The sequence below is a fragment of the Grammomys surdaster genome, unplaced genomic scaffold (genome assembly GCF_004785775.1).
Source record: "Grammomys surdaster isolate TR1022 unplaced genomic scaffold, NIH_TR_1.0 125429, whole genome shotgun sequence".
NCBI lineage: Eukaryota > Metazoa > Chordata > Mammalia > Rodentia > Muridae > Grammomys > Grammomys surdaster.
In genome coordinates, this window is record NW_021620296.1 from 1,190,018 (window position 1) to 1,209,831 (window position 19,814).

General features: G+C 55.7%; 3 protein-coding genes across 10 annotated transcripts in view; all 3 read right to left on the reverse strand.

Annotated features, from left to right (window-relative positions):
* Positions 1-2,170: 2,170 nt before the first annotated feature.
* Positions 2,171-5,946, reverse strand: Ifi30 (IFI30 lysosomal thiol reductase). Its single transcript, XM_028786113.1, has 7 exons — positions 5,680-5,946; positions 4,302-4,484; positions 4,129-4,203; positions 3,957-4,049; positions 3,131-3,283; positions 2,518-2,571; positions 2,171-2,427 (listed from the first exon to the last, which is right to left on the reverse strand). The coding sequence occupies exons 1-7, from the start codon at positions 5,800-5,802 to the stop codon at positions 2,362-2,364; spliced, it is 747 nt and encodes a 248-aa protein (XP_028641946.1). The 5' UTR covers positions 5,803-5,946; the 3' UTR covers positions 2,171-2,361.
* Positions 5,947-7,507: 1,561 nt separating this feature from the next.
* On the reverse strand, positions 7,508-16,020 carry Pik3r2 (phosphoinositide-3-kinase regulatory subunit 2). Of its 2 annotated transcripts, XM_028786111.1 has the most exons (16): positions 15,915-16,020; positions 13,950-14,657; positions 11,888-11,980; positions 11,663-11,713; positions 11,447-11,578; positions 11,147-11,345; positions 10,570-10,655; positions 10,330-10,438; positions 10,133-10,231; positions 9,882-10,062; positions 9,672-9,797; positions 9,206-9,348; positions 8,914-9,090; positions 8,661-8,732; positions 8,379-8,549; positions 7,508-8,226 (listed from the first exon to the last, which is right to left on the reverse strand). In XM_028786111.1, the coding sequence occupies exons 2-16, from the start codon at positions 14,269-14,271 to the stop codon at positions 8,019-8,021; spliced, it is 2,169 nt and encodes a 722-aa protein (XP_028641944.1). In that variant the 5' UTR covers positions 14,272-14,657; positions 15,915-16,020; the 3' UTR covers positions 7,508-8,018. The 2 variants fall into 2 exon arrangements, with proteins under 2 accessions (XP_028641944.1, XP_028641945.1); XM_028786112.1 differs by lacking the exon at positions 15,915-16,020 and having other exon boundaries at positions 13,950-15,359.
* Positions 16,021-17,649: 1,629 nt separating this feature from the next.
* The window catches only part of Mast3 (microtubule associated serine/threonine kinase 3), a 27,531-nt gene continuing 25,366 nt past the window's right edge, over positions 17,650-19,814 (reverse strand). For 6 of the 7 annotated variants that reach the window (XM_028786062.1, XM_028786061.1, XM_028786063.1 and 3 more), the window contains one exon: positions 17,650-19,499. In XM_028786062.1, the coding sequence (XP_028641895.1) occupies positions 18,976-19,499 (524 nt within the window). In that variant the 3' untranslated portion in view covers positions 17,650-18,975. The remainder of the gene's footprint in view (positions 19,500-19,814) is intronic. The other variant, XM_028786058.1, reaches the window with a different exon arrangement.

Here is a 19,814-nt window from a genome sequence, read left to right on the forward strand (position 1 = left end):
ACAGCTGCTCAGGCAAGTTCAAGGACACTGGTCTAACCTCAGCTGAGATCTGTTCTCTTGAAGCCCAGGGTGGCCTTGAACTACTGCAGCCTCCATCGCCGTGCCACCTGTCTGCGTTTCGAAGACTGAATAGGAGGAGTTCGTTATGCAAATTTCGTGTATTGATCTTTTCACAGCAACTTTGTGTCGCTGCAGAAACAAACATCCTTACTTCCTTTATTCTTTAACCGTGCACAAGCCACCAGACTGTTCTGGGATGCCCAGGTTCTCGACTATCTCACTCACCCTTTCCAGGAAAGTATTATTTTTTCCTGCAGTGCACACATCCTCCCGATCCCCCATCAAGTCTCTGCCCCATCATGGGTTTTCTTGCTACGGATTTATCCATGAATTTCTGTTCTGCCTAAGGAACTCCTACTCATTCTTCAAATCCCAATTCTTTTTTTTTTTTTTTTTTTTTTTTTGAGACAGGGTTTCTCTGTGTAGCTCTGGCTGTCCTGGAACTCACTCTGTAGACCAGGCTGGCCTCCAACTCAGAAATCTGCCTGCCTCTGCCTCCCAAGTGCTGGGATTACAGGCGCGCGCCACCACCACCCGGCTCAAAACTCAATTCTTAAATGCTTATCTTACTTATACAGACTCTTAAAGCACACACTCCATTCTTCCACCCCTCATTCCTCCCCCTGGTCCATCCTGGCTTCATTAAACTAGAGATAAGTTTGGTTCTGCATTTCCTGGACAGGGGACTGACTCATCAGTAGTCTTTGACATCTTAAGGTGTGATGGTCAATACTGTCAATCAGACAGGATCTAGAGTCACCTTGAAGACAAGCCCCCGGGCATATGAGATGCTTGGTCTAGGACAGAGACCTGATGCTGCGACCCTTTCATACTGACCCCAACCATAATGTTTTATTGTTAGGTAATTTGCTACTGTCATGAATTGAAAATATCTGATATGTGACCCCTGTGAAAGGGTTGTTTGACCCCCTCCCAAGGGGTCTGGACCCACAGGGTGAGGGCTGCTCTTCTAGATTGTTTGATGAGGTGACAACATCCCCAACCTGGAATGTGGATGGCACTATCCTATGTGCTGGAGTTCTGGATGAATTAAAAAGTTGCAAGTGGCTGAGCAGTGGTGACCCACACCTTTAGTCCCAGCACTCGGGAGGCAGAGGGAGTTAGAGGCTAGCCTGCTCTACAGAGCAAGTTCCAGGACAGCCAGGGTTACATGGAAAACTCTGTCTCCACACACCCCGCCCCCCAAATAGGAGAAAGTGGGTGGAGCATCCACATTCACGTGCCTGCTTCCTGACTGTGCATTCAATGTGACTTCAAGCTCTTGCCCGGACTTACCCACACACAGACATATACACAGACACATAGACACACAGACACACACAGACACACACACACACAGAGACACACACAGACACACAGATACATACACAGATGTACACACACAGACACACACAGACACACACACATACACACACAGATGCACAGACACACACAGACATACACACACAGACACACAGAGACACACACACACAGATGTACACACACACAGATGCACACATAGACACATACACAGTCACACAGACACACACACAGATGCACACACACAGACGCACACACACAGACACACACACAGACACACACAGACACACACAGATGCACACACACACAGATGCACACACAGACACATACATACACAGTCACACAGACACACACAGAGACACATACACACACAGACACACACACAGATGCACACACACAGACGCACACACACAGACATACACACAGACACACACAGATGCACACACACACAGATGCACACACAGACACATACATACACAGTCACACAGACACACACAGAGACACATACACACACAGACACACACACACACACACACACAGAGGAGATGGGCTATACTCTCATAAAGTGAGCCAGCAGAGAGCCAGCGTGCACCCTTCCTCCCTTAAGTAGCTTTTGTTTTTTTTGTCATACAATGAAAAAGCAACTCATAGAGACTGGCATTGTTTGGCTTTTCAGAGGAGGCATGAACTCCAGGGTCTGGAGCATCGAGTGCTGAACAGGTGTAGAACCCTGGGTTACAACGACACATTAACAACAAAAACACAAACTCCAACTCCAGGAAAAAGGAACTACAGCAATATAGATGATTTATTCAATGAATTTAAATTTAGCACCATTTGAAAATAAGGCAAGATTCTTGACTCTGAGAGGTTTTGAGTCTGGGTTTTGTGGGAGATGTGCAGCTTCTTCCTGTCTAGGCGGCAGTTTTTGCAGGTTCTCAATTTGAACAAGCTGGGCAGCTTTTCTTGGCACGATGGCTTTCATTTATAGCAGACCTCCCTGGGGGAGTCGGTCATGGAGGAGCAGACGTCTGGCTTCTCCATTCCCTGGAGGGGGATGAAAGGCCAGGAATGGGGAGCTTTTGGGAAGATTCAGTCCCCACCCCAGATGAACCCCAGGATTCACACCCAGCTTACCTGGTACAGCTGACAGACTAAACTCAGGAGTTGGCTGAGGTCCTTCAAAGGTTTCTGCATATCACAGGAGACATGGTTAAGCACAGCTAGGTCAGGGGCATGAGCCTGGGAGCTGAGATAGGAGGATCACTGATCGTTCCAGAACAATCTCACTTGTGCTGACCTAGGCCAGGGATCTGAGCTGTCACTCTGCTATGGGTCCTCAGAGTACAAAGACTCTTATGTGAGGCCAGAGCTCAAAATGGGGTACCGTTTTTGTCTTTTGGTATTTCTGTTTTGGTGTCTTTTTTGTAATTAAAATATTATTTTTAGATTTGTTTATCTTATTTCATATGTAGAGATGTTTTGCCTGCAAATATGTCTGTACACTATGTTTATGTAGTACCCATGGCGGCCACAAGACGGCAGTAGATCCCTGGAGAAGGAGTATTGGCAGCAAGCGGCTAAGTGCTTGTTGGGACTCGAACCCAGGTTTTCTGCAAGACCTGCCAGGGCTCTTAACCGCTGAGCCTGGAGTCACTGATGCAGCAACACTCACCATGCCCACCTTTTCACATGACTCTGGGACTTTGAACTCAGACTGTGCTGCCCTGGCTGGGTAGAGAGTTCTTACCTCATTGACCAGCACCCAGGGCACATACTCATGGGGTGGCTGAAGAGCATCTGTGAGCTGGGCGTTCTTGTGCATGAGCTGTGTGGCCCGTTTCCCGGTGGCACACTCCATGATGCTTTCTGGTGACACCTCCGGAGCATATACCTGCAGGCACTGTGAGGAGAGGAATACACATTGCTCAGCTCCCTCGTTATTTCACCAGTCCCCGAGTGGCTGCAGACGAGCCTCTCCCCTCTCACTGTCTGCCTGGGTGGAGGTTTCTTGAAGCTGAGCCTTTGGGTGCTCTCGCCTCCCAGTAACACCGGATTTGCAGCCTCTGCCCCCTGGTATCTCATTATCCCAGAGCCTTCTTGCGTGCCGATCCCTCTGCTGGCAACACCCTACTACTTCCTTGGTGTCTCCTAGGTACTCACCTTCCTTCACTCTCCAGTCCCACCAAAGGAGCAGGGCTGGGAGTGTCCTACAGGCTCTAGGAGGCTGAGAGGCCTGATGTTAGATAAGCTACGGTAGCGATTGGAAAGTTGTGAATCAACCTTTGGACGTTACTTCCCACAATGCCCTGGGAAGCAGGCTCTGCCTGTCTTATCTCCTGTCACTTGTGTCTTGTGTCTACAGATAGTGAAGATCACAGCTCTGCTCATAGACTTAAAGGTTTTCCCTTATAAAAACTGTATGGGGAAAGTCACACCCAGGGCTAGGGGCGTGACTTGGGGCGGAGCCCCTGCTTAGAACCCCCCAGTGAGGGGTCTGAGGGCGTGGCTTAGGGATTGATCCCCTATCTAGATATTGGAGCCCTGGCTACACAACTTCCCACCCAGCAACTCACGGGTCCGAGTTTCTTCTCCATATCCTCCATCTCCTCCATACAGACGATGGTTAGAAACGCCGCCTCTTTTTCCAGCGTATCCAGCAGACAGGCCTGGAGAGGCAGGGAAATGTTGTCTGGAGAAAGCGGCCAACCCCGCCTCCCTCCGCGGCAGGTCTGCACTCCGGCTTACCTCCACCTTATTCAATCTACACTCCAGCTCCCCGTGTTGGCACGTGAACTCCCACGTACCACTGACATTTCTCTCCTGCAAGATACCGATGGAGCTTAGTGAGTTCAGGTGACCAGGCGTTCCTGTCCCTGGGCATCCTCCTGCTTCAATTTCCCGGTCCCCGCCCCTATCACCTGTGCGTTCCCGTAGGGCACCAGGGTGATGTTCATGATTTCCATAACCATCAGCCAGGTTGGGAACAAATTTCGGACGAGGAAGTAGCGACAGGCTCCACACAGGGACTCATAATAGAGGCTCACTCTGACAGGTGGTTCAGGGATCAACGGACGTGGCCCGAAGAGGCACAGGTTGTGGGTCTAAAAGGAGGAGAGGTGTCTGGTGAGATGTGGCCCCGGTCATCCCCAGGCTTCCTAGCCTGGTCAGCCCTGCAGAGGGCAGCTTTATGCCAAGACGCTGGTCAGCCTTGTGGCACTGTGGACTAGAAGTTTCTTTGCACATGTTGAGTGAGCGGTCTCCTGATGAGCCACGCCCCAGGCCCTTTGAGGTTTTCTAGAGTCTTGTTCCGCAATCACAGTTTATCTGCAAAACGGAACCCGACAGTCTCTAAACACTAGGCTCTTAGTGAATGCACAATCTTTATCTATATTCAGGAAGTGCTAAGACATGCGTATTTCTAGCACCCGGGAGGCAGAGGAAGAGTTCGAGGCCAGCCTGTGAGTTCCAGGACAGTCAGCGCTACACTGAGGCTCTGTCCCCTCCACAAACAAAACAGAGAACCAAACCAAATCAGAACAAGAAAAATAAAAGACAAGAAAAATAAGATATGTGTATTTCTAGTCGCTGCTCTCTCTCAGCCTTGTCCAGAGATGCAAATTCCGAAGCCAAACGCATTCATTCTCCCTACCCCCACCCCCGTAATTTTGCGCACCACAGCTGAACTGATACCTTTCACCCACGAGACTCTAATTATTCTTCCTCTCCAGGGACCCAGGGAAACTTCACCTAATCTGACACCAGACTAGACAGAAGAAGTTCCTGATGCGTGCAGACTTCCGGTCCCGGGGAGGGCGGCCCGACTCTGAGCAAGGATCTAGGCGTGCGGGACATGTGTTTGCTCCATGTCAGAAGCACACAAGCCCTCTCTTCTTCGGCTGGAACGCACGCGGTAAGCGACAAGAATTGCGTGAGGGTGGAGACCAGACAGTGGCTCAACAGGTCTGGAACAGATCACCCCCCTACACCCCGTGCGCGCGCCCATTCCTCAGCTCTTGAGTCAGACATATACCGTAGGTGGTTGATAAATGCTCAGGCAAGGAAGGCAGGGGATAGATAGCTGTGTTTTTAAGACCTGAGATGGGGAAGCGAAAGGACGTGGACAGGGTGCTCAGAGTCCAGGGACTGGATTAGGGGTGGCGGCCGTGAGCGTGACAGCTTTCCCTGGGGACTTTAGAGTTCCCCGAATGAGTTCACGGAATAAGTGCAGAGAAGTCCCTATGGTGGCAGACTGGCGGGCATCTGACCCTCGGCCCCTTCCTGCGTCGCGGTCCATACCTTGCAGGTGGCTGCGCCTTCAGAGGATGCTTGCGGCAGGGACGCAGTGGCTGCTCTGGGAACCTCGAGTGGAAACAGCAGAAGCAGAAGGGAGAAGAATGGTAGGAAAGGAGGCCAGGACATGGCTGCGGAGGAAAAAGCTGGCTGGACTGCTTGGCCAGGCCAGGAAGGCGGGAGACTTTAAGCAAGTGGTGGCCCCACCCACTGAGACCACGCCCCACTCAGGCTCCTCCTAACCCTGGGCTTTTCCTGAAGGCTTCCCCCCAGCCAGGTGCCGGCCCCAAATCACGAGGCCACAGGACTCTGTCCAGCTTCCCCTCCTCCGCGGCCAGCATGCCCGGTCACGTGAGGGTTTTGGATTGGGGATTAGAAAGGGGACTCCAGATAGCGACCGACCGAGGTACAGGAGACAGAGTCCTCATATTCTTCCCTTGAGCTCAGCGGAGGTGGGGGAGTGACACAATCTCATCATTAATTCTTAGCCCCACCACTCCAGGTCATGGCAAGCCAGTCTTGCCTGGTACATCCCCCCACCTCCGCGGATTAAGGCCGCTGCAAAGAAGCTAACTCAGGCAGGGCAACTTCCCATCTCTGAGGTCCCGGGCCCTGGCTTGGGTTGAGCACATAGCTGGGGTACTTGCTTCCAGCAACTGAGTGTGTGGGCGGAGACATGTCTGACTCCAGGACCCTGCCTCTATCAGCTGCGGTTTTCCGTCTGTGAAATGGGGCACAAGTGACACATAACTGTGGATAGTCACCAGGAAAGAATCAGAGGTGACCTAGGCTGGACTGGAGCCTCTGCACCAAGTCAGATTGAAAACTGAACACTGGGTCCCAGGATCAGTGAAAGGCCACAGAACAGTAGCACCAGCAGAAGTTACAGCTCCAAGCGGGAGAAAGCCTGGTTTTCTATGGCGGAGACAAGCTAGAAGGGACGGCAATTTCCAGAGTTCCACAGCTGATAGGGACAGCTACAGGCTGAGGGGTTCTCTTCTAACCAAGACTTGGTATTCCAACCCCCAGCCCTCCACAAGCTGGGCAGAGACCACCCCTGATCCACGCCCCCAGCTCCTCACTGGGAGATTTTAAGGGAGGGAGGGGTTCGACCCGAGTCATAGCCCAAGCACAGGTAACATTTGTTTCTTCTTTTGTTGATCTGTGTCTCTCCAGCTAATGACCTTGTGATTCTGCCTCAGCTTCCCAGGATCTGGGATCACAAGGTGCCATTTGTTTTAGGTCACTCGCGCGATGCAGCATGGACCAAGGGCAACTGAACCCACAGGGTAGTGGGTCAAGAACGGGCTCTGTCCATTCCTGTCCTGAGTCTAAAGGTGCTCTCAGATGATGAAATGACACAGGCTGGTGCAGACTGCGGGGGTGGGGTGGGGATGGGATGGGAAGTATTCGTGCCCAAAAGTCTTGATGTGTTCCTACCCCCAGGGCAGGACTGTTAGGTTTCTCAATTTTGCTAATGAGCACAGGTCCTGGGGTCTTGTTAGCAGGTGCTTGGCCTCCCCTCACAGCTCCGAGAGACTAGGGACAGGAGACACCCGCCTGGGTAGCTGGGAGGTTGTCGTCACTTCTCTTCCCGATGAGGAAGTTAGGAACCATAAGGGCGTCACTTGAGGGCACAGCTGGAGTCTGCCTGAGCACCCTGGAGCTGGGGCACTAGAAGAGGGACTGTTCATGGGTTTGGGGTTCCCTGGCAGGCCGGGATACGGGTATGGGGCAGGGCCAAGTTGTACCGGTATGCTGCATGACCACAGACAAGCCAAGGTCTGTCGTTCATAACAGAGGTTAGAAATTAGAGTTCCCAAAGACACTCAGCCAACTGGTACAATGTTTCATATTCGTATCAATAAACGTACCGTACAAAACCCGCTGCCCATCAACCCTGGGCAGGTATGGGGACAAGGGAGCAGGGACACACCCAGGGCCCTTGTCCCAAAGGGGAGGCGATTGCACAGTCAGAACAGCACAGGGCCTGGGCAAGGGCCACAGTTTGTATTTAGCCCTCCAGAGGGGGGAGCTTCTCGGCAGCTGCGGGGTAACCCCCTGTGACTGGTTTCACTTCGACCTTAAGAGGGGAAGTTGGGGTCCGCGGGGCGGGTCCCGCCCGGCCCCGAGTGTCCAGGCCTGAGTTCCTGGAAACCACCTAGCGCAGTTCCTTTCTAACCCCGGGGCTATGGCTTGAAAAACTCGGGGCGCCCAGGCCAGTGGCCCCGCAGCCTCTGTAAACATGGCAGGCGTAGCGAGAGGGATGGCCTCCTGCGTGTGTTCACCAGGGGAGGGGATCTGGAGACAGAGACACGGACAGGGAGGCAGGCGAGGAGGGTTGCTCAGCGTGTTGCAGGCGGCGGGCCAGGCCCGGGGGCACGCACAGGGTGTGCGAGGGTGACGGTGAGCGCGTCGTTGTGCTGCACAAGCGAGGCGTGCTGGTAGTGCAGCACCAGCTCCTTCAGGGACCCGTACAGGTTATAGGGCTCTGCGAAGCCGAAGCCGGTGGCCGTGCGGTAGATGACACAGTGCTTCGTGTCGCCGTCCACCCTGCGTGGCCAAAATGGTGGTTCAGAGAAGCCATGCCAGCCTCTCCACGCAACCTGCTGCCGCCCCTCTTCCTTGCCAAGTTCAACAGGGCCCAGAACACAATGGGTTCGCGACACAAAGGACTTAACCCCAGCCAATAGCCCAGCACTCACACAACGGAGCATGCGTAACAGCCCCGCTGGCTGCTCTCCCGGATGAGGAAGGTCCCATCTCGTTTGCCACTCAGCATCTCCTCCGCCTGTGTGCGGTTGATCTTGCCCACGTACCACGTGCGCTCCTCGTGGTGGGGGAGGGCATCCTCATCCTCCATCAGTGAATACTGGCTGTAGGGTGAAGCAGGAAAGGAGCCACCGCTTGGCTCTCATCCTCCAACACCACCGCAAGCACCCCGCCCTTTAGGAAGTCCTTTCGGCCCCTTGCAGCACGTCACTTACTCCTCAGTCTCATTCTTGATTCCCAGCCATTCGTTGATCTTCCTCTGACGGGCACCTTTCTGGGTGAGCCACCTGACAGGGGAGAAGTAAGTGAGCACCACGGAGTGTGCAGGGGACACTGAGGTAAACCAGAGTGGGTTCCAAGTGCATTATCTCTGGCGGCCCAAAGGGGCGCCTGGAACCTGGTGGTTTACCCAGCACGGCACTGATGCGCACGAGCGCCCCCTGGTGAGCAAGAGAGGGTGCGACTCACACAAGGTACTGGTCCCTGATCTTGCGCAGCTGCATGAGATCAGGTTTGAGGCTGTTCATGCGCTTGTCGATCTCGCGGTTGTCCGAGGCCTGCGCCCTTAGATCCTGCTCCAGCTTCGTGCGGCTTTCATGTATCTCAGCGATGCGAGACTTGAGTCGCTCCGAGTTCAGCAGGATCCTGAGGAAAGGGGGCAGGGTGAACACCCAGGCACCCTCCAAATTCCATCTGCACTTGCCGACCAGCCTCCTGGTGAAAGCCCACCAGAGAGGATGCACAGGAGGAGCCCGCCTACCTCTGCATCTCTTTCTCATTGCCCTCTCGCCGGAAGCGCTCCAAATACTCCTTGCTGCACTTCTCCTGCGTCTGGCCCTGTTCTTCGAAGATCTTGATGGTCTCATTGAAGGCCTCTATGGCTGTGCGCTTCATCTGAAGCTCCTGGGGATGGGGTGGGTCTCAGTTACGCTCAATCCCTAAAGTTGGTCATTAGGAGTGAAGGGTAATTCTACACTGTCTCCTTCACTGGGAACAGTATTCCAATAGTGCTGACTCAGTGAACTCTGACTCAACCTACAAATCTCACTCTCCAAACCCATCCTTCCTTCATAGCCATCTTTGGGACTCCAAAACCTGGACCTCTAAGAGCCACGGGAAGGAAATAGTGTGTAGCACTGAGTGTTGGGGGGAGGGGCGCACACTGGCTTGGGCCACCCCTCTGTACCTCAGCCGCCCCCCTCCCCCTATGTGCAGAGCCCAGGTACCTGGGAGGTCCGTGTGTATTCTTCGTATAACTGGTCGTATTCACGGCTCTTGTCCTGGTACTGCTGGTGGTAGACCTTGAGCTGGGCACCCACAGCCTCTACGCTGTCCTCCTTCACCACCTGGTCCTGGACCCCACAACACACCATGAGTGCTTTCCCTCCCAGACCCAGGCCCGGCCGTGGCCCACGCACCCCCAGAGCAGAACGCACTTGCTGGTACTTGGACACAGGGTAGAGAAGGCGCGTGTCCAGCTTGGCGTTGTACTGGGCCAGTGACTCGTGGCGGTAGTGTGAGATGAGGTCCACCACGGAGCAGAAGGTCAGGGGCTCCGAGAATCCATAGTGACCGTCCCGGTGGAAGACTTTGATCAGCTTGTTGTTCCCGCCCTTCCTGTGTACAGGGGTGGGGCCATTATCCTGGGAAGCCTCCCCCAACCCCACCGCCCAGGCCCCAGCCCTACCTGAGGGTGAGGGTGTACTCTCCTTGGATTTTGCTGGATGCGTCTCGGACTAAGAAGGTACCGTCAGGCGTGTCTCGGAGCCGTTCATTCACCTCTTCCCTGGGGAGCAGGGGCATGGAGCCACTGACATGGTCTGTCCACCTCCACCCCACTCCCCGCGCACACACGAAGCTCATCTTTTGCTGCAGCACAACTACCTGGAGATGTCCCCCCAGTACCACTCTGCATCCTGAAGCGAGGGTGGGCTCCCTCCATTGGCCAGGGCTGTTGGTGCCGGCTTTGCCTTAGAGGGTTTAGGTGGCAGTGCTGGGGGACAGAAAAACACATGTGCATTACACACCAAGTGTGTACTGCTGCTGCAAAAACCATGCACACGTTAAGTACTAACTGAATAGGCCGCTGGCTGTAGAGTTGCCCATCATGAGAACAGGAGTCACCTGGGGGGGCGGCGTCTTGCTCCTCCACGTGTTCCTGCAGCAGCCTTTCTAGCAGCAGCACGGGGAAGTCGGGTACAGACTCACTCCTAGGGGCGAGTGGGGGTGTCAAGGCCTGGGAGTGACAGCTGCGCCATGTGTGAGAAGTTGGGGCAGCAGGTGTGGAGCATAATTGGCAGCGTGGGAAGACAGGTGCGACAAGGCATGTGCAATAGGAGCTCCGAGAGGAAAACAGGAAGTAAACTGTGCCCATGTGCAGGCTCGACCGACCCTCTGCTTGTAGCTCCCTCACTTTAGCCTGGAACTCCGAACCCTTGCTCTCTCCCCCAGGTTCCACCCCATAGTGAAAGCCCTGCCCATATGCAGCCACCCCCTGCCCTGCTCCCTCTGGCTTAGACCCAGTCTTTCTGCCTTATAAAGAGGCTCTCCCTGGTCCTGCCTATCTTAAAGCCCCCAAAGCTTTTGGTCCTGCCTGGCTCCTCCCATCCAGGAAAACTTTTCCCTTCAATTCTGGTCACCGCCCCACACAGTGACGATCACGCCCACCAGCCACACCTCGTCACGGGCTCCGCCCACTCACCCATCACCCTCGCCCCCTGGCGGAGGTGCACGCAGCAGCAGCGGCCCGAAGGCACTGGCCAGTGCATGGATGGCTGTAGCTGGCGAGGGCGCTCTGCGGGCCACGCGGCCCAGGTGCTGCAGCAGGAACCGCAGCGTGAGCGCCTGGTGCAGTGGCAGCGTCGGGGGTTCCAGCACCAGCCCCACAGGCCCTGCAACCTCTGCAGGCAGAGACAGCCAGCCAGAGCCGGTCAGCCAGGTCAGTGACCACCCAGGTATCCACCCCTTGGTCCCTTGCCCACCCTGCTCTGTCAGGCTTTACCCCGCAGCACCCGGTACGCCTCTGCTGCAGCCTCAGGGGTCACCACAGCTGCAGGCAACGCCAGCAGGAAGCCCTTAACAGCATCGTACAAGGTGGTGCGGTCCCACTGCTCCAAGTCACTGAGGGACCAGTCTGCAGGTATGGCAAAGTGTCACAGTCCAGCCTGGTAAATGTGCCTGCCCCTCCCATCCCCAGGGGAAAGTGAGAATCCCTGACCTGTCCGTGGTGCGGGCAGCTCCGGCTTACTGTAGCATTCACTGTCCAGCTCTGGGAGAAGGGGACTCATGTGACCAACATACATAACATGGGGCCCAGGACACCTCCCCATTAGGTGTCACCCTTTCCCCCAGGCAACAAGGAAACCCCAGCATCCTACCTCTGCCTGCCCACCAACAGACCAGGATGGAACCCCACCCAACAGGTCGTCAGGCTGGACCTCACCTGCTTGCTCAATGGCTTCTACCAGCTTTACCAGAATCGGGGGAGCAGGGTCAGGTGGGGAGAACTGCTCTGCCAGGTCTGCCAGTACATGGCCTGGAAGGAAGGGACAGGGTGAACCTCATACCTTCTATGCCTGCTGAAGTCTGCAGCCACCCAGCTTGGGAACCCAGGGCCACAGGGAGCACCGTGTCAGTGGGGGTTATTTCTGACGTTTACCACAAGGAATCTGCAAGCCCAGGACAGTGGGGGACACAAAGGACGGTAAAAGCTGAGTGCAAGGTGTGGGAGTGGACATCCAGCACTCCAGCACTCTGGGGTTGAAGACAGGAGGATGGCTGGTTTCAGGCCAGCCTGGGTTACACAGAATCTGTCTCCAAAAGGAAAAGAGGTGGCAGCGCAGACAGCTTCTGTATTAGGCTGGAACAAGCAGAGAAGCACATGCCAGCCCTCTTCACCTGAAATACCTGGCCTCTACAGACACACAGCTGCACCTATGAGGTTCTGTAATGACGTCGTGTGGCAGCAACCGAAGCTCACACAGGCTCTGGCTCTACTGCGGTCAGTGTGCAGCCCTGACCGCAGAGATCACCATCTCTGGGCTTTACACTTCAAAGAAAATCGCCAGATTGTAATATCTTTTTGTTTTAGATTTTATTTTGAGACAGAGTCTCAGTATATAGATCAGGCTGGCCTGGAACTCAAAGATTCTCCTGCCTCTGCCTCCTAGAGTGCTGGGCTTAAAGGCCTGGGCCACCAAGTCTGAGGCTCTTTTGTTTGGCTTTGAATCAGAGTCCTGCTATGTATCCCTAGCGGCTTCAAACCCAAAGCAATTCTCTGGCTGGCACTGAAAGCAGCCCTCCACCTGGCTCTCCCCCAGCCCAGCCTCCAGGCCCAGCCCCCTCCCAGTAGTGCCTGGTTCCTAGGCAGGGCCTTTTGTGCACAGGTGTCTGCCTGGCCTTGGCAGGGCTCTGCCTGGCCCTACCATCTGGGTTGGCTCTGGCCCTCGGCAGGGATGCCCTGGCATGCAGCAGAGGCAAGCCGGGGCCTGCGGGGCCTCTCTGAGTTGAGCTGGCCCAGCTGTATGGAAAAAAAAAAAAAGAAAGAAAATGACACCCCCCAACCCACAGGAGGGGAGAGGAGGTGGGCAGCACCCTGACAGCAGGGGAGGGAGGACACAAAAGCCAGGAACCCACATGCCAAATGGAGGCCCCACTGGTAAAAGCCTCACCCCCTTTGAGATGCAGGGGAGTACTGAGGAGTTGGCTGAGTGGTTCCAGGTGGTTCTTCAGGACATGGAGGTGCAGCCTTTGCTGGCAGGGAAACTGAGCCCGAAGAGGGCCGCCCTCAACCCTGAAGGTTTGAGGGTGAGGCGGGGCGTGAGAAGTGGCTGGACCTTGGCCAGCCTGGGGAGGGAGGCGGCTGTTACTGGGGCAGCCACAGGCCCTGGCTGTGAGCCCGGATGGGCTGGGGCCCTGCAGCTCCCAGGGCCTGGGCTCTGGGGACGCCAGATGCTGCGTGGCCTGAGTCAACCTCCCAGGCCTCAGCTGTGCTGCAAATCCACCCCAAGTGAGGGGCTCTAGCCATGTCCTGTGTGCATTGGGCACAGAAGCCACATAGCTAGCCCCAGAACTCTGTGTGATCCTCCTGCCTTAGCCATCCCAGTGCTGGGATTACTGGCATGTACCACCACATCTGGCTGCCTGATTGTCTTCAACAGGTTTGTGGGGCCCTGGCCTCCCAGTCTGTTGCACGCCAGAACCAGATACCCCACCTTTTTTGGATTATGGCTCACTAAGAACAGGGTGAGAGGCTCACATGGAGAACCTGCCTGTAGCTTGCAGGCCTCTGCATACTACAGAACACTTCCCAAGTTGGGTCTTCACTCCCTGCTGGCTACTTCCTGAACCTGCCTCTGGGCCTTTGCAGGAGCTCTGTGCCTGGAGGGCCTACACCAGAGTGACACATTCTCTCTTCCTGAACAAGGACCAGGACCTGGCTCTGGGACCACAGAACAGACTGAAGGTCTGAGGGGACAGGTTCCCTTTTCAAGGTGTCTGCTCACCTGACTCAGAAGGTCCATCCAAGGGCCTGGCAGGCAATGGACGGGGCCCCCGTGGGCGAGGGCCTGGTCGAGCCAGAGCCACAGGTCCTAGGAACTCCACATATGTTCCAGGGAAGTCCCCTCGCTGTCGGGTGCGCTCGTTGAAGCCGGGCATCCAGCCCACGCTGTGTGGGCAGCGCTCTCCTCCATCAGCCACACCCAGTGCCTGCAGGGCCGCCCGGCTCACCACCAGGAGGTCACCAGGGAGCAGCTCCAGGTCCTCGGGCCGCTCCCGGCGGAATGGGTACACAGCCCTGTACTGGAAGCCCTCAGCACCTGCCATGGCTGAGCCTGGGGGTCTGGACAGTCAGGTGGCTCCCAGGGGCTCCAGGGGCCCCATGGGCTGGTGAGGCCTGTGTGGTGGCTTGCAAACCTCTACTTCCAGAAGTCACAGGTGACCTGGGAGACGCACATGCCTAGTTGGCCATTACTACAAGCCACTTGTCACAGAGGCCACCATTTAGTCACCTGTGCAATGATGATGTTCCTGGTTTTTTCAAATCATTTGGCTTGTGTCCCCCATCAGGTGGTCAAGCTGGGATAGGTGGATCACTCCTTCATTAGCGGGGCTGTGGGTGCCCAAGCTTGCTGGCTCTTCAAGGTATGCCTGACACCAGATGAGGGAACCCAGACAACAGGCTGTTACCATGCTCAGACAGGGACACCAGCCTAGAGGGCACAGACAAGGCAGAGTGAGCCAGGCCAGAATCCCCCGGTGACCTTGGCTGGCCCTGTCCCACGCTGATCAGTTTCCCCATCTGAGAGCCCACACTAACAGCCTTCGGGGTGCTGGGAGCCGAGTGCTTTGCTGTCCCCACTAGAGTTGAGGGAACTGAAGTTCAGAGCTCTCTAAAGGACCCCACTCATCAGGAGGAAGCCAACCACAGATGCACCCGAGTTCAAGGTAGGAACAAAGACAGTGACCACATGGCCAGTTAGACTTGGGGCTAGTGGGGGACCCCAAGAAGGGGTTGAACACCTGAGCAGTGGACATGGCCCAGCAAGCTGTGGCCTGGGAGGGCATCCAAGGAAACAGAAGCCTTGGTTCTGGCAGGGGAGGGATAGACAGGGTGCAGGGGTGTCTCCAGCTTGCCTTAGTCTGGGGTTCTCTGGTGATGCAAGAAAGGGGAGGTGTCAAGAAGAACCATGGTCACCTTAGTGCCACAGGAGGATGGGGACAGGAGGTGGACATCACCACATTGGGTCCTAGCTTGGGTCCCCATTCCAGCCTGAGTTCGGTCCTCTGTGCATCCTCCTGAAGGACCAAGAGTGACAGGTCCCCATATAGGGACAGGACAATGCATAGACAGATTGGTTCCTGCAAAGGCCTGATGGTGAAAGACGCCTGCCTAGGATGCACAGTGGCTTTCAGAAAGGAGCCATCAAACAGGCGTGTATCGTGCCAAGGGGAGGGTCTGGGCTTCATCTCCAGATCTCGGGGACCCGGTGCAGGTGTCCTAGAAGGACTTAGGGCTTCATGGTCCAGAGTATCCAGCGTGACTCACTGTCCGGCCTCTTGTGGCCTGCATGTTATAGGTAGGGAAACTGAGGGTCGGAGAGGCCTCTCCTAAGAAAGCCACCCGTCCACCCGCCCCCTCCCCCGTGCCGAGCACGTCTGCACACCATGGGGGGAGGGTATCGCGGATTCCCCCAATGCAAAAGGAGGGGCCTACAGTGCAGGCATAATATGCGTGCTCACACAGACGAGCCTCTAGATCCTCGTGCACCCCGAAGACCCCCCGGACGACGGAAGTGGCCGGATCCGGGGTCGTGCCCCGAAGCTCTCCGCCCGGTTGCGAGCGGGGACCTCCCGGCCTTAGAGACTCGGTCTCTACCCCTCAGGGTGCACAGCCCCACGCTCGGCTCGGAGCCCGGTTCTGCGTGGCCCCCACGCTCCTCGGATCCTCGCCACCGCCATCGACTCACCTACTCCGGCCGCCGTCGCCACCACCACGACCGCCGCCGCCGTCGCCGCAGCCGCGGGATCCCTGCGTCAGCCGCCGTCGCCGCGGTTCTAAGCCTTCGGGCCCGCCCCCAGGCGGAAATAGCCGAGCGCACTCGGGTCGGGAGGGCGGTCCTTTCACCCCATACGAGGCGGAGCCCGAAGACTGAGGCACGCGAGTATGCTTCCGGAAACTGCCGAATGTTCTCCCGCGGGAATGGTAGGCTTCTTGTTTGCCACGAGACACCCGAGGCTGGCCGGAAACAGCCGAGCACAACCGATTCGAGAGAGCGCTCACGGGGCTGTCGGCCAGGCCGGGAGGCGGTCGAGGGCTTAGGAAAACACTGGAAAGTGAGAGTCGGAAACGCATTCGGTCCGAAGCTGGACTCGGTAGGACTTGGAACTCTGAGATACCCGAACCATTCCGGAAATAGCTGAACGTGCTACAGCAGGTTTTTGGTTTTGCTGTTTTACGAAGTCTTGAACCTGCAAGACCGAGGAGTGTGTCTGGAAGGAATGGAACGACCTCAATCAAATACTGGTCTTGGGAATTGTCGGAGGCCGCCGACAGCTTCCGGAAGTTGCCGAAGCACGTCCCGTTCCACTGGGCGAGGTGGGCAGCTGCACGCTCAATTGAGAGCTGCTGGTGGAAGGCACGGAAGGCGAAGGCACTGCCATGGCAACCCTGGGCGTCCGGAAACAGCCGAAGTGTCTCCGGCCCAACCGGCGGGAGAATGCGGCTTATCGGAGTCCGGAAGCGAGATTGTTTCCGGAAATATCGACAGACGCTGGCAGTTGGGGCCGTACGGCCGCAAAGAGAAAGAACCAGAGAGAATGAGAACCGGAAGTAACCGAGCTTGTTCGGCTGATTTCCGAGGGGTTTATTTACTTATTTCTGCTCAGCGCGAAGACTAGAGTAGAGAACTGGGACAGGGGTTGCAGCGAGAGTTCGGTAGTTAAGGGTGCTCACGGCTCGTGCACAGGATCCAGGTTCAGTAAATTCCAGCCGCTTGTAACCCGGCACCTCTTCTGGTGCCTCTGGGACTTGCAGGCAAATGGTAAAAATACACATTAAGTATACTTTAAGGGAAAATATAGAAAGATGGGCTAATTGAAAGATTAAATTACTTGTTTGAGACGGGGTCTTACTGTGTGTAGAACATGCTGGAATTAAAAGCAAGTGCTATCACGCCCAGGTTTTGGGGGCTTTTCTAAGATTTATTTTTGTGTTTTGCTTCCATGTACATCTGTGCGCCTTGTGTGTACCTAGTGTCTGTGGAAGTAAAAAGAGACATTTTATACCCTAGAACTTGAGTTACAGATGGCTGTGAGCTGCCATGTGGGTGCTGGGGATAGAACCTGGGTCCTCTAGAAGAGCAGCCAGTGCTTTTAATCGATTCATCCTTTGGCTTTATTATTTTTTGAGACAGGGTCTTGTTATGATCCCAGGCTGTATTTGAACTCATGATCCTCCTGCTTTAGTGCCCCACCCTCCCCAATTAGGATCACAGGTGTGTACTGTCATGCCATTTTAGAGATAAGATTTTGCTCCATTGCTCTATCTAGTCAGGATCCCAGCCTGTGAGGTAGCTGGGATGCAGCCTGGCTTGGATTACGTGTTTAAGTAAACCCCTATACAGCCTACAAAACTCACCTTAGATGATACTGAGAGGATAGTTGTTCCCCACCCCCAGCCACTCACAAATGCACACACCAGGATCAGATGTCATTCTGGGCTTTATTTGACACCAGCTCCAAGGTGGGTGGAGGGCTACTCATGCACAGCCTTGGTCTCTCCCAGCCTACAGTACTGGCTGGGAGTCAGGGAGGGTGCAGAGGGTTTGAGTGCCTGCAAATTCCCCTCATGGAGTATGGAGACTGCATCACTGGCAACCCACTAGATGGCTGCTAGATCACATAGCATTATGGGGACAGCCTGGGCTCCCCCATGGCCATGCACACAGTTGGGCCCCGGGAGGGGAGATCCTGTCCTGAGCCAGGAATCTTACTGGGCCCTTGTGGGACAAGCCTCTGGCCTGGGGGACCTCAGCTGCTTGGATCACACAAAACTAAGGGGGAATTCAGGTGTGTTCAGTGCACAGGAAGTGTGCAAGTCACGGGTTAGTCCTGTAAATACAGCAGCACAGGCACAGAATGAGAAAGACACTCCTCCAGAGTTACACAGCACAGTTGGGGTCCACACTTGGTCCTCTGGCACTCAAAGGAGATCACATTATGGTCACAGCCTCACCATGCTGGACCTGACACACGGGACTCTTGTGCACGTGGGCACTGGTTTTGTGGTGCAGGGTGGTTGATGGTCAGGCATGGTCCTCACTTGTCTACACACATGCTTTGTCCCATTCCTGCAGTGGACACCTTTCCCACCTTGATGGCCCTTGGGTTTGTCAGTTCCTTCCTGCAAGGTGTATGGGCTATTCTGCCTTAAACCAGAGCATTCCCCACCCCACCCCCCCAAGCCTCGCCCATATTCCCACACTTCCCCTAAACTGAAGCATGCAGGATCACAGGCAGAGTGGAGTAAGGACAGTCTGAGGAGAGCTATTCAGACACAGAAGGTAGTCTTCTGAGTGTAGCCTGCCACTGAACTGGTGCAACTTCCAGATCCTGTCCAAACTCAGCAGGGACCAGCTTTTGTGTGCTTTGAAGTGGGTCTTGGACGAGGAATGGGATGGACAGACAGACAGACACACACATAACACATACACTTGGAAAGGACAGGGGACAAACTAGAAAGCACATAAGTCCAAAGTGCTTCACCTTGGCCCAGAGAACAGCGTCTGTAGGCTGTGCTCCAGGAGCTAGGGACAAGAGTCCACCAGGGGGCCAGCCTGGCTATTGCTTATAAAAAGTAATAAATTAGTCGCAAGGGCTTGCTATTTACAAGTCACTGGCACCCCCATCCCAGCCTTTCCTGGGAGGGGGGCACCCTCCAGCCGAGTCCCAGGCTGATGGCTGCACCCCATCTAGGTGAGACTTGGTGAAGAGGGCAGCTCCGTGAGGAACTGCAGCCAGAGAAGGTGGTCAGTCTTTTCTTGCTGGTCCTGGGGTTCCAGGTGTGGCCTCTGCACCCTGCACAGCGATCTTTGGCACCGCGCGAGTTGGCCCAGGCTCCTCATCGAAGCTCACCTCCTGCACCGCCTCCTGCTTCTTGAAGGAGTCCCGGCGCTCTGACAGATGCAGCCTCCTCATGACTACCAGCTCGGCCTCCGCTCCCCGGCCGTGCCGGCCTCCGTCCGCATCCAGCCTCTCACTGGTGCCCAGGCCCAGCTTGTCGGCCGACTGGCCCCTGCGCAGCCTAGGGGACCGTGCAGGTATAGGGATGTGCCCCGGAAGGGGCGACGGTGAGCGTGGCGGGGGCGTGGGCACTGGTGGGCAGGCCAGCGGAGATGGAGGGATACTGCTTGTGGACTTTCGGCGGCCGCTCTTGTGCCGAGGTGGTCCAAGCTTAGCCGCTAGGCCATGCAGTGAGCTGGGACGGGTGTGGCCAGTGGCTGGAGATGCGGGGCTGCTGGAGCTTGGGGACACACTGGGTGGGGATGCTGTATCTGTGGGCAACAGGATTGGTCAGTGTCCCACTCTTAGAGGTAGGGCCTGGACTGACCAAACTGGCACTGCCCATGCCCTCCAGTGTTGCCACCCACCACGTAGGGAATCTCCTTGGCCTCCCTTTAGTGACCTCTTACTCATCCATCAAAGTTAGGCCTCATTTACCCCCTCCTCCCAGAAACCCTCTTTGCATAGCCTGACCGTTCTCCAGAGTTGAGTCTGACAATGAACACAAGGCCACCAAGCCATCCACTCAGCTCAAACACAGGCCATGGCTCCTTAGTGACTGTTAGCACAGGTATGCACATATATGT

What these genes read in the sequence shown, in the direction of transcription:
- Ifi30 (XM_028786113.1), bottom strand. Translation starts at nt 5,802, where the DNA reads ATGTCCTGGCCTCCTTTCCTACCATTCTTCTCCCTTCTGCTTCTGCTG. An exon ending in AAGGCGCAGCCACCTGCAAG is followed by an intron (nt 4,485 to 5,679) that starts GTATGGACCGCG and finishes TCCTCCTTTTAG; the next exon opens with ACCCACAACCTGTGCCTCTT. An exon ending in GTAGATTGAATAAGGTGGAG is followed by an intron (nt 4,050 to 4,128) that starts GTAAGCCGGAGT and finishes CTGCCTCTCCAG; the next exon opens with GCCTGTCTGCTGGATACGCT.
- Pik3r2 (XM_028786111.1), bottom strand. Translation starts at nt 14,271, where the DNA reads ATGGCAGGTGCTGAGGGCTTCCAGTACAGGGCTGTGTACCCATTCCGC. An exon ending in AATGAGAAAGAGATGCAGAG is followed by an intron (nt 9,091 to 9,205) that starts GTAGGCGGGCTC and finishes CCCTTTCCTCAG; the next exon opens with GATCCTGCTGAACTCGGAGC. An exon ending in ATCAAGAATGAGACTGAGGA is followed by an intron (nt 8,550 to 8,660) that starts GTAAGTGACGTG and finishes TTCACCCTACAG; the next exon opens with CCAGTATTCACTGATGGAGG.